Genomic DNA, 12,799 nt, shown 5'->3' on the forward strand with positions numbered 1-12,799 from the left:
CATGGGTTTCCCAGGTCTCAGCGTGGGCCACAGCGTCATGTGTGCAGTGCCTGTGTTTGTTGAGCTAAGTGGTTAAACACTAAATCCAGTTTGCTGCAGATAAGTAATGACAAAAGCTTTTTGTACTGAACTGTTAATAAATACACGATTTTAGACTAAAATAGGATACCTATTAGCAGAAATAATAGTCACAAGACAGCTTGCCTGAACAAAAGCCATGTTTCGTCGCAGTAAGACCAAAACTAAAAAAGGGAAAACTGAGTAAAATGCTCAGTCATCCTGCTATTAACCCCCAGGGAGTGCATCCCCGCTGGCTTTACGGCTCACTGTTTACCAGCACTGGGCTGTTATTGCAGGGCATTTACAAGCACTGCAAGATTTGTGCGTAGATTCATTGGTTGTCTAAGAAATTTTATTGAACACCAACTTAAAAGTTAGTGCGTGTCTGCTATAATTGCTTGCATGGCTATAAAGCATTCAACTGATAATTGTTCTGGTCTCTGAAGTGAAGTTCTCCTGCAGAAGACACCGTGGAGGAGTGGAGGGTTCGATAGATTTATTTTTTTGTAGTTTGCCTCCTATTATGAGTTGATCTGCTTGGAGACAGCTTCTTGGAGAAAGTAAAGCTGGGCTGTGACAGTCCTCAGCCCAAGAGGGAGACCTGTTCCAGCATCCCTTATCCTAGTGACCACGTGTGCTGTCGAGCGAGAGGTGGAAAATCTTTGTCACCACAACACATATAGCTCCCCTGAACCCTGGCTTGCAATGCCATCAAGGACACAGTCAGCTGAGCTGATAGACAAGGAAACACTCTGGATTTCTGATGGCTACCTAGATCAAAGAAATCACAGCAAGTAGGGAAATGCAGGAGACGCAACACCTGCCAGGTGTCCAGGGGAACACTGTGTGAAAACGGAATGGTCGTAAAACCCTGAGTTGAGCTGAAGAGGGCCATTATATTTCTTCCTATAAAAGCCTGTCTCCACAGTCCTGAGTGTCACCACACAAACACTGAGGAATTACACTCCTGATAAAGCTCCAGTTTTGTTCTGGCAGGGGCCATAAAGATGGAAAGCAGGTGCAGGAGATCGTGAGTTCCCTACTGCTGAATATTGAGTACTGGGAAGGAAACAGGTCTGGTTTACTGAGACTGACCTTGATTGGTATCATTGAAAGGTGGGCTGTAGGTCAATTTAGGTCTTCAACTCTTGGCAGCAGGGTTTTCCAACAATTGTATTGGGAATATGGCTCTACACTTTACTGCAGGATGTACATCTTGGTGGATGGCAAGTATCTTGCTGCATGCAAACAGCAGTTGCTCCTTTGCCCCAAACTACACATTGGTTAGGACTTGCCAGCCCTGAAATACTTTTGTCCTGCGGCCACTTACCTTGTCCCCTCACATCCATATGTCCTAAATCTGGCCAGGAGCTGGAACAAACAGGGTGTTTCAGCAAGACTGCAACATTGCTTAGAGCTTCTTTGATTCCTGAAGACTGTGCCTTTTCCCTAGGAGAGCAGTGCAGCCCTAGGGTACAGAGATGTGGTGGCGTCTTCGTACTTGAGGTTATCAGCATCCACATGGATGAGGCCTTGAGTGACCTCAGCTAGGTGTGAGAGTGGTCCTGCTTGGAGCAGACATCTAGAGATCTCTTCCCACTTGAACCTGTCTAGGATTCATTAAATATAAAGACAGGCATCACCATGGTCTCAAGAAGACTCCCACACCAGAAATAGCTGGAAGCTATAAAAGCATTTATGGAGATATCCTGAATGTTTCACCCTCTTCTTATGCTCTTTTGGGGAAACTTCTCCTAGTTATGAAGTTTGAGCCTTCCCTCCCCCCAAGACTACATGGCTGCATTGGAGCAGAGGAGATCTGTGACTAATGCATTGGCTGAAAGAGCTTGCCTGTATCCCTGTTCCAGGAGCCAAAGTACTTAACGTGGTGACTGCTCTGACTTATATGTACCAAAGGAACATGCCAGCTGCAATTATTTTTCAACAAAGGCACCCTTTTTCTTTTTTAAGCCTTGTGTAAATGTCAATAGCAAGTCTTTAAGGACAGCTAACTGTCTGGCGCAGAACCCCTCCAAGGGGGAGGATAAAGACAGGCTGGGCAGCTTCTCTGGCTGCAGCATGGCAGAACCTTGCTGAGCCAGAGCAGCTGGTTTAAAGCCTAGTTCCATCAAAAAGAGACAAGGACGTAAATATGTTTTATTGCAATAGTTTAGAGCCAGACAAACTGCCCAGTAGGAGCAAGTCTGTGGAAATACTAGGGGAGTTTGGGAGCATCGCAACCCAGCCCCATGCTGCTGGCTTTATGGCAAAGCTCTGTGCTGTTCCCAGGGGCGCAGGGTGCCCTCAGTGCTGCTGAGAGCTGCGTCCTTAGCGCAGCCCCCTCCCACCACACACAAGTGCCCTTCCTGCCCCTAGACCACATGCAAGCTTGCGGAAGGCATTGTGAAACCAAGTTCACACTTGACTTCGTGATGGTTACGCTGGCAGCCATGGAAACAGCGTCATGGTGTGTAAGAGAGAGGAGAAAAGGGCAATGCCCTGCTGTAGAGCCCGAGGGAGGTACTACAGAGCAAGAGGAAGCCCCATGGTACGTGACAAAAAGCAAGCACTGCTTGCAGACAAGAGACACACCCCCAAAGACCCAGTCTCTCAATGAGGCTCATTTGTGGAGGGGAAACCAAAGAAGAAACACTGTGGTTAGGAAACGATGCACTCCGTCTTCCCCCTGCTTACGCTCCTGCTGCCCCCCGTTAGCCAGGCAAACACATCTTCCACAGGTCATTCTCCACTTTGAGTGCCTGTAAGAACTACATTTAACACCAGAGATAAATTTGCTCCAGCAGCAAAGCACTAGCTGGATTTACACTCCCATGGTTTGGCAGAGAGATTTTTCCCACCCTCTGTATCATATCCTGCTTGCAGGCAGTTTTTCACCGGAGCATCCCCCATGCTCAGTCTGGCCTGGCAAATATCTAAAGCAAGGATGTGAGGTGCTCATACAGCACCTGTACAGAGACAGATGGTAGGCTGAACCATCCCTGTGGGGCTTGAAAGCAGTCAGCTTCTCTTGGATTTCCCACATTTTTGGTCATCAACTCCCCGCGTTCAGGCTCGTGGCTCAATTGTAGCTCTGCTCACACTGCTGTCTGGTGCTCGGTTAGAAACTGAGCCTCACTTTCTGATTAAGTGTTGAAACCCAAACTCTAGGATCTTCTTCAATACACGAGCAGCCTCAGAATGAACTTTTTCAGCGTGTCACCAGCCCTGCTCTGGAAGCTGGACAAGGCTGGGAACAACTCCGGCTGCCCATATTCCCTAACAAGAACCCTCTTAGCAAGCATGAGAATGGGAGGAGAGCTGCAAACGCTCACCGGTGCTCTTCCTGGGGCACTTAGATCTACTTTTAGCAAACTTCATGAATATTTTTGACCCTGTTCTGCCAGGATGTGGGTGCAGGGAGCCCACATCCTGCCGTTGTCACAGCATCCAGGACTTGCAATCCAGTGTGCTCTAGATGAGGCTGCCATGGTGGCAGTGGTTCAGCAGAGCTGCTCCCCTGTAGGATACCACCCCTGGGCCAGCGGGAGATTGTGCTTGGCAAAAGGAGTTGGGGATGGATGGACCAGGGGAACGCTGGCCGCCCTCCCCTTTACAGAGCTGTCCGTGGAGCACAGACTTAGGAAACTTGAACCTCCAAATAACCTCGGCAACAGATCAATATGACATCCCAGCTTAATTATCTCTGCCAAGAGGTGGCACCAAAAACCCTCAGGATACAGAGGTTTGGGAACCTCAGAGCAAAGGCTGGGAGGGGATGCCAGGAGCACTCTAAGAAATCTTTGTATACTGAACAGCACGTGCTCATATCTGCCACCAAGGGCTTTATAAATGCAAAAATTGCACTGCCTGCATGCTCTAGCAAGTAACACCAGGGCATTAGGAGAAACCCAAGAACTCTCTTAGCCCTTCTAATGCTTGCACGTCTCCTTGGCTGCCCTGGATGCGAACAGGCTTTGCTTGGACTTCCTTATCTCTCAAACAGAAGCTGTCGTCACACAAGGTTTTCAGCCACAAAACTGTTACAGTAAATGTCTGACTGCAGCTGTCTCACTCATGAGCTTGGGCCAGTGTTCAAATGTGAAAGCAGCCCAGGCCAAGCCACCAAAGTCATCTGAGGATGTGCTGGGGCACAAATAGCTTTTAAAGATAGTTATTTTCCCCACTCACCCCAAACCAGAACAATAATCAGATGGCTTTTTTCTTTTTTTTTAAGAGACCTGTGTTGCGTGTTTGATTAAAAGAAGAACAGTAGTAAAAAAAGATAATAAACCTGAAGCATTTTTAATAGTGCTCAACAGCAGTTGGTTAGATGTAGAAATGACAAAGAACCTGGGGAGAAAAGGGAGTGGTAGATGGTTGCCAAGAAAGTGAAGCCCTTTGCCTCATGCTACTAGTTACAGCATAACTGCTGTCAGGCAAGGGATTACAGGCAGGGTTTCCCTTACCCACCTGCATGTGAAAAATCACACACATATAACTTCCACCTCTAGGCCAATCTGCCACCCCTTGAAGAATCCCACAGCAAAGACACCACCAGAAGGGCCTCTGTGCAGAAACAGCAGTGGGTGACAACCAACGCAGGCTCCCCCGAGCCACAGGGGAGGAAAACATCACAGGCCAGCAAGAACCACCATGCAATACCCTTTTCCCAGGTGCATGCAGATCCCATACTACCTTACCCAGCTGCTGCTGAAAGCAAGACACCCTGGAAAGAGTTCATCTTATGAAAGCGAGAGACTCAGAAATAGCCACAGTCAGAAGGTGCTCAGTTTCATTTCTTTATAAAGCAAAGGCCAAGCTCACTCTCTGCAAGGCTTTGTAGCAGCATGGGAAGTACTGCCTGCATAGCCCCTCAGGCCAGCCCACACAAAGACCATCTTCAAAGACAGTCTTGAGCATTTCCCCCGCCCTCTTCCCAGCTTCCCTTCTTACCTTATCTGTAAGTGGCAAAACCCACCCAGCTCAGTAGCTGATTGTTAGAAATACAACACCTTCAGGCCATCACCAAGTCCTGGTCTTTGCGGTCAAAGCCAGGTCAAATCCTGTAACTGGCCCTTGCTGGCATTTACACCAGAGTTGTTCCCCTTCTGCAAAGGGGCATGTTTCCTGCAAGTGCTTTTTAGTGCAGTGACAACAGGAACAAGCAGTGTGAGGTAAAGCAGGGTCTAACATTCACTTGATCCTGGTATTAGAAAAGAGCCTGACCCTTTTACTGCATCACCACTCCTAGCATCTACCACATCCCAGCACCCAGGCAGCGAGAAAGCATTGATTCCAGATCAAGCCAGGTGCAGGGGGAGAACTGAGACTGACCTGAAACAAATGCAGAAAAACCTGAAAAGGCTGTTCCTGGCACTGCAAGCAGGAGAAGAGTGAAGAGTAGCTCAGGAACACAGTGGTTAGTGGAGAAACCTAAAAGCACAGAGACATGAGCCTGGCTCCTCTCCTTCCCACCATGCAGAGGCTCTGGAAGCATCTGTTCACAGAAAGGCAGCAGGAATAGGCTGAAATTTCCCGTTTCAAGCAGCAGATTCCACCACAGATGTGTGCTCCTCCCTGCTAACAGCCACTTGCAGGAAACCGATCCCATGTCTAAATCACCTCCCCAGCCCCATGGGTGTTTAAATAAGATGACTCCAAGATACACAGCCAACATTTTGTTCCACCTTTATTTTAACAATCAGATAAAAACAGAACCATAGTTTTAAAAGTCATTACACAGCAATTATAAAGTGCATTTTCCACTTGAATATTGTGTACAAAAATATCTTTTAAAAAACAAACATGCAAAACACCCCACAAGGCACTTCCAGGCATAGAGCAAGGAAAGCAACCCCTCGCTTCTATGTTCACATTAGCAATGGAAAAGGGAAAAAGGGAAAGGCCACAAGTAGTATTTTTAAACCGCTATTGGTCAAATAGTCAGTTCCCATCCTAGCTTTTACTTATGGCATTGCTCTAGCTAATCTTCCACGTTCCTTCCTAAACACACCCCATCCACAACCTAAAACCAAACAGGCTCCATAAGGAGATACCACCATCCACAGTACCCCAGACATACATGCCTTGATTCAGCTCACAAACAACTCTCCATAGGCTTGAGAACATGCTAGGAGAACATGACTTCTCTACAGTCAGTATCTTACAGTATTAACACCATAAACTTCTTAAAAAAAAAGTGTCACTCAAGCTTGCTTAAAGTTTAAAACCAGGTTTAAGCCAAGCTAGGCAACAGTCCCTTCAAGAGTGACCAGATGCAGGTTATAAGGGCTGATTCAGGAAGCTGTTTGAACAGAGGAACCAAGCGTGGTGAGCTCTGGACTAGCAAGCAGATTTACCACCTTGACTAAGTGATCAAGCACAGTTATGACATGCATTGGTGTTAGGTTTTTGGAAAAGGAGCAGTTGAAGGGAAGCTATTCTCTCTGGAAGCTCTTGCTCCTTTCAGCATCCAACAGTGATCACAGTATCCTTTCTAAGTTCGGGTAAAATAGTTTTTAAGTATTTTATACAGTAGTCTCCAGAATTAAAAGCTAAGTTTAAGAAGTTAGGTAGGCTAGCCCATTGCTTCTCTCCAGCCCATCCAAAGGCCATTATCAATGCACAAAAAATTATATAAAGCTTATGCACTAGAAAAAAGTAAGATTCCCTTGACTTCTATTTCTACAAACTATTCAGCACTCTCCCTTTGAGCCAAGGGAGTAAGTTACTCTGCTCAGCTGGCACCCAAGCAGCTTTGTGAGGCTGTTCGGCACTGCACAAGCTGGCCACCTCACCTCAGGCCTAGAAGACAAGCTGCCTCTTTGAAGATGGGGATGCTTCACATCTATGATTTGTTTCACATCCAGGTGTCAGGATGACCCATCTCACACTTCTTATGGCTAGTTCTTTGCACAGGTGGAGTGAGCCGCTTCTTATGGACACAGAGATGCAAAGTTCGGGCATTTACAGGTTGAGATGGCAGCTACTGCCACAACAGTGAGGCAGGCCCAGCACATTGATGTTCATCCAGTACAGCCACAGCATCCTCACAGGTGAGGACTGCCATGCCATTAGCTGCCAAGCAGTCCAGGGCACCCAGTAACAAACCATTAGGAGATCTTTTTTAAAAGCAATGTTATTTCCAAAGCCTGTTTATCCCAAAGCATTGCTGGGATTGCATGTTAACACCCCTTCCTCAGTCAAGGCACTTCCACTGCAGCAGGTACACAACAGTCACCTTCTTGTAACAGACACAGCACAGAGCAGCCATGCGGTCCATTTGTATTTAGCTCCTGTAACACCTGAGCACAGCCTCCTGCACAGGACTCTAGGCCCCAGCTGGACAAAACCCTGGTTTACAGTCCATAGGAGGAAGAACTGCATTTTCAGGGCCCAGCACGGCCAACAGCTGACTTCAAATGTCCATTAAGGGGAAAAAAGCATCACCCATCACTTGTGATTAAAGAAACAGGAAGGTTCTGAAGAAGGCAGTCAAGGCTGTTGACCCATGGCTGTGTTACAAACACCACACAGCTACAGCTAATCTCTATTTTTGGTAACACCAAGGATATAATGAGAGTTTTTTTAAGATCAGCTGATAAAACAACTGGTGACTAAGCAGATCAGATCCTCTTGCACAGGCACACGTCTCCTAATATGGCAGGCTGCAGGGCCATATTTCCTGTCATCACAGTCGCATTCTTTGTCTCCAAAACACCCTTTCTGCCTCCAGCAGGAAGGGCCTCACACTACAAGGATGCGTGCAAGGAGAGGACCCCGTTCCCCACAAGCCCCCTACTATTACCAGACAGGCATGGGCCAGCTTTGTAAGGACAGCCCACTAAATATAATACTAGAACATTCTGAAAAAGCCTTTTAACACTAGGCAAGCAATACAAACCAGCCACCACTACGCAGCTTCAACAGACGATATAAGCACTGTAGTGTTCCCCTGGAGACTAGCAGCTTTATAGAAGAGGAAGGAGTAGCAGCACTGAGGAGATGCATGAGCAACAGCTCCTGGTCCTCTGAGCATCCAGAGAGCCAGTTATCTGAGCTGGGGCAGGAAAGGCAGCCCGTTTTGCCAGGGACGCTTCCCTGACTACAAGCCCACTGCCAGCAGAGCACTGCACATCTGGTTTTGCTGTGAGGCTTATGCAAAGCTACGTGGAGCCATACTTCTTCCACCTTTCCATACACTCCACCTTCAGACCGGCTTTCAGGCCTGCTGACGCGCCAGCAACAGTCAATCAGGACTTTGTCCTTGGGTCAATAGTAAGGCCCTAGCTTCTCGTAGCCAGAATAGCTGGGCCACTCAGGAATGAGGCCGTAGGAGCATCGAGGGCTCCCAAACTGGTCAAAAGCACTGCCAAAGTCAGGGCCCTGTGGGGGGCTGACAGCTTCCTGGGCAGATTTCAGTTCTGAACGTACAATCCTGTAATTTGTGCCCCTGTTGCTGTCCCAGTACACCTTTCCATTGCACTCAAAGGAGATGGCAAACTCTACTCTTTCATGGGATTGAATTCCCTCAGGCAAGCTGATGTCAAAGGAAAATGTGTCCCGATCTGACCCTCCATACGTATCCTTGACATACTGGCATGGGTGATCCACAAAGTTTTTCCAGGTGTCAAACGTCATCCTGATCTTCACAGTCTTTTCAAAAGCAAGGTTCTTCACCTTCACTGTTCCCACAATGGATCGCTCCTTCAGCATACAGTTTTCGAGGCAGACGCAGTCTGCCTGGAGGCGGTTTCTGAAGTCCAGGTAGTCCACAGAGGGCTGAACAAAATCCAGGACAAAGCTGTCCCTCTCCACTGTTGTCAGACCCACGATGTTGTCTATCAGCTCAGTGATGTTGAAAGGAATATCTAGCGGGTCATCAAACTCCGAGAACACCTTCACCATTGTCAGAGCAAAGCCTCTGCTATCTGCAAAGGACACCCTCTTCTTCACTTTGTTGTGTGTGAAGGTGTTTGCTGCCTCTTCTGGTCCATTCAGCGTAGTCTTGCTACTCAGCTGGATGCAGGGCCGCAGTGGCTTGCTTGGCTTTGGAGCAATTTTGCAGGCACACTTCTCTCTTCGCAGGGGTGAGGAGCACAGGTATAACTGCATTGCTACATCCACAGCCATTGCTTGTTTGTGAGGAAAATAGTCTAGTACTCTAGAAGATAAGAAAGGTCAGTTGATATTAGAAAAGCATTTAAATATGAATTTTATCAGACAATTACTACACCACTTCTCAGCCATCCCAAAGAAACTTGCTTCCACCAACCCCACAAGTCCCTCAAGCTTAAAGGCAGGTACTTGCATGGTGCGATTTACAGACGTGGTGAGAAACTTGCTACATCAGATGTGACAGGACCAGAACCTGTTGTGCTCTTGAACAAGAGGTCTTAAAATTGCTACAGGGACAGAGCCACCATCTGAAAACACACACAAGCACTGCCCTACTAGGCTAGCAACAGCAGGCTCCAGAGCATTTCTGGCCCAAAGCAAAGCCCATGGCTCAATCCTGCTGGTGTCAACAAAACCCAGAGATTATCAAATGTCAATGCTACATAAAGCAGTATTCCTGCTGCACTCACCTCAGAGCATCGGATGCTTTTGTAGGAGCAGGAACTCAGTTTGTCACAAGCTGCTGTATGCAACTGACCTCACCTTTCATAAAACCCCAAAGGTCTGGTATTTTTAGAGGCTAAAAAGCCTCGTTTGGTTGAGCTACAGGTATCGCTCATCACTGCCTCCCTTAACTGCTCCATCTGAAATACCTGCAAGTGGCATTGTAAGGATAGCAACAGTCTGGTACAGCAGCAGGGTAGAGACTCAGCTGACATTGCTCTGCACCGAGAGGAACCCCTTTCCCCTACTGCACTTTAAAACAGACGTCAGCTCAGATGGCCCAGAAAGTTTTACCTCCAGCACAGAGCTCACACATCAAGCCTCCATCATGCTAGCACCGAGCCCCTCGGAAACACCTACATAGCCACAGGGCTCTGCCAAACACAACCCACCTACTCAAGGCTGACAGAGCCTTTGGAAACAGCCTGTGCCTTTTGGGGCAAGGACTTGTGTGCCCCTCTACCACGGGCTCCCCTCCTCCAGTGCCCAGCCTGTTCTCCAGGGATGTAACACTGTCCGTCTCTGTGCACCCACTCTAGGGAAGCTCCCACCCAGCACCTTGCCAGATGTAGCCCTGGAGTTGCCTCCGCAGCCAGGCAGCTCCCAGAACATCATACCTATCGCTCCTGCCCTTACACCAAGGTTAGGCTAGATGCTTTTGGCAGACTTTTTGGCCTGGCTCTGGATAAACCACTGGACAGATTTATCACACTCATCCCCCCTTAAGTCAACTGCATTGCAGCTGACCTTAAACACAAAGTATTACCTTAATAAAAATCCCATCTGGCTGCAAGCCAGGCTCCAAAGCTGCTCCCACCACACAGAATAGGACAAGCCAGGAGCAGTAGCAGCAGCCACTGGCCATGTGATGCAGCACAGCTCCAGCTGCCAAAGCCACGCACAGCCAGCTCTAGTACTCGATTGCTGCCCCCATGCCAAGAAAAAGCGAGAGCTATGCTCTCCAATTCAGTGCTTTAACTCCCCACCCTGCAACACCAACAGAACAGCTCTGAGCAGGCTTCCACAGCATCCATTCAGCAAGGGCATCTGTTTATTGATAGCACATGTGCCAAAGCTTGCTTCCCAACACAACTCCTTCTGCATTGCCTCCTTCCAGCTCAAGGGCAGCTGTACAAGACAGACAGTAGATCCACCTGTCCACTAATGCCATTCCGCTCATCTCTACCTGGTTTTGCCAAGTTTTTAATTCACACACACTTTATATAGGTCATTTCTTCCTTTAAATTAATGCAGCCTCCAACACCTCTCTCTTACTTGGGCCAGTTTTATCTGCATTGCATCTTTTCCCAGGGAAATTTATTCAGCTGAATCCCCACAACTGCTGAAAAGTCAGGTTTCTTAGTAGGCCTTGGTTAGTCACATTTTTATAACAAAGAGGCATGAAATAGCCAGCCTGATTTGCATTACTTGGAGCTTTTTTCAAGCTAAGAACTATAGTAAGTGCTTTTCATACCCACTATCAGGCCATGCTCTGTGCTTTTACAAATTTTCAGCCGATTTGATACCCCAGACATACCCTTCTGCACTTGAGAGCCTGCTGATGCCCAACTCACAGCCAACAGAGGAAGGTTTGCCTTTTGGGGCTGGTGTTGGCCATCTTAAACTTCAGACGCTTTGAAGGTGGGAGCAGGGAAATCATTACAGGAGCTTACACAGGAAAGGGAGCTGCAGTAAGCGAGCAGCACAAGGCTGACAGCCCTGCGTGGGTACAGGGGCTGAGCCCTTCCCCCTGCCCCCCCAAAGGCCAGCAGAGCAGATTCTGCCTCCAGACACTTTCCTGCAGCTTGGCCCTCTCCAGAGGGGAACGTCACCACTCTCTCCTCCCTCCCTTATTCCTAGGAAGGAGATGCAAGTCAGAGGAAAGGAATTATTTACCCCTACATTTAACAAAACCCTTCGATTGCCTCCATCCTGCTCCCAGGGCTGGGTAACCCTCTTGCAGCGGGCTCGACGTGCGGCAGCTGCTACGCCCGAAGTTTTCGGAGGCGACAGGCTGCTGGACGGAGCACGCTCGGGCTCCCTGCCCCCTTCTCCTCCCCGGTTCGGGCCGCTCCCAGGGCACAGCCCAGCTCCCACCGGCATGGGGGACCCCGAGGCCGTAACCCCGCTACCACCCGCCCCCCCTGCGGAGCCCAGCAAAGGCAAGCCGCACGCCCAGCCCCGCCGGCGCTCCGGGGGGCGCAGCAGGGCGACGCCCGGCGGGGGGCACCGCGCCCGGCTCCCCCGGGGGGGGCCGCAGGAGCCCAGCCGGGAGGATCCCGCCCTCCCCAGCGGCAGCACCGCGGCGGGGAGCGCTGGTACAGCTTCCGCGCACCCGCGGGGTCTGCGGTCCCGCGCCGGGGGGCACGGCGGGCACCCGGGGAGCACGGCGGCGGGGCGGGAGCATACCTGGCGCACTGCATGAGACCGGCCCCGGCACCCCAACTCACCCGGCCCCGCCGGGCCCGCAGCCTTAAGGCCGCCCGCCCCGCCCGCCCGGCCCACGCCGCAGCCAATGAGCGCGCTCCCAGCGCGGCGGGCGGCCAATAGGCCGGCGGGGGGAGCCCGCGGGGGGCGCGCGGCGGCTCCTGAGGAGCCGGGGCGGGAGGGGCGGCAGCTCGCTGGGCGTTCGGGGCGAAGGGGCCCGCTCCGTCGTGGAGGTGCCTTGCGAGGTGGGCTCCTCTTCCCTCGACCGGGGCTGCCTTGTCTTGGTAGAAGGCAGAGCTCTGTGGCAGGCGTTGGATGCCCCAGTGCCTCCCTGTCCCGCTGCAGTGCGTGGCTGCTGCGCCGCGGTGCCCTCCCTGCCGGCCCGCAAGGGCAGCGTGGGGCTCTGTGGTGGTCGCAAACGGGCAGAGAAGGGCTAAACCTCCAGGTTCCTTCAGGAACGTGTTCTCGAGGCAGGAAAGGCTTTTTGGGGCGCTGCTGGGCTGGGCCGGGGTGCCTGGGTGCTGAGGGGAGGGTTACTCAATACCCCACGTCTTGCGGCCACTGCTCGGGGCCACAGGTCTGTGGTGGCACTGGGTAGAAACCTCCAGAGGATACTGCAGAAACTCCTCTTTTTGGGCAACGTTGTAGAAAAAATTACTTTCTCATAGAGGTGACTGACAGTAGGAAGAAT

General features: G+C 50.2%; 1 protein-coding gene across 3 annotated transcripts; it reads right to left on the reverse strand.

Annotated features, from left to right (window-relative positions):
• Positions 1 to 5,731: 5,731 nt before the first annotated feature.
• On the reverse strand, positions 5,732 to 12,159 carry PPP1R3B (protein phosphatase 1 regulatory subunit 3B). Of its 3 annotated transcripts, XM_055796899.1 has the most exons (3): positions 12,091 to 12,140; positions 11,219 to 11,537; positions 5,732 to 9,223 (listed from the first exon to the last, which is right to left on the reverse strand). In XM_055796899.1, the coding sequence occupies exon 3, from the start codon at positions 9,190 to 9,192 to the stop codon at positions 8,332 to 8,334; it is 861 nt and encodes a 286-aa protein (XP_055652874.1). In that variant the 5' UTR covers positions 9,193 to 9,223; positions 11,219 to 11,537; positions 12,091 to 12,140; the 3' UTR covers positions 5,732 to 8,331. The 3 variants fall into 3 exon arrangements, with proteins under 3 accessions (XP_055652874.1, XP_055652873.1, XP_027635736.1); XM_055796898.1 differs by lacking the exon at positions 11,219 to 11,537 and having other exon boundaries at positions 12,091 to 12,159; XM_027779935.2 differs by lacking the exons at positions 11,219 to 11,537; positions 12,091 to 12,140 and adding an exon at positions 9,648 to 11,211.
• Positions 12,160 to 12,799: the final 640 nt, after the last annotated feature.

Source organism: Falco peregrinus, chromosome 2 (genome assembly GCF_023634155.1).
Source record: "Falco peregrinus isolate bFalPer1 chromosome 2, bFalPer1.pri, whole genome shotgun sequence".
Lineage (NCBI taxonomy): Eukaryota > Metazoa > Chordata > Aves > Falconiformes > Falconidae > Falco > Falco peregrinus.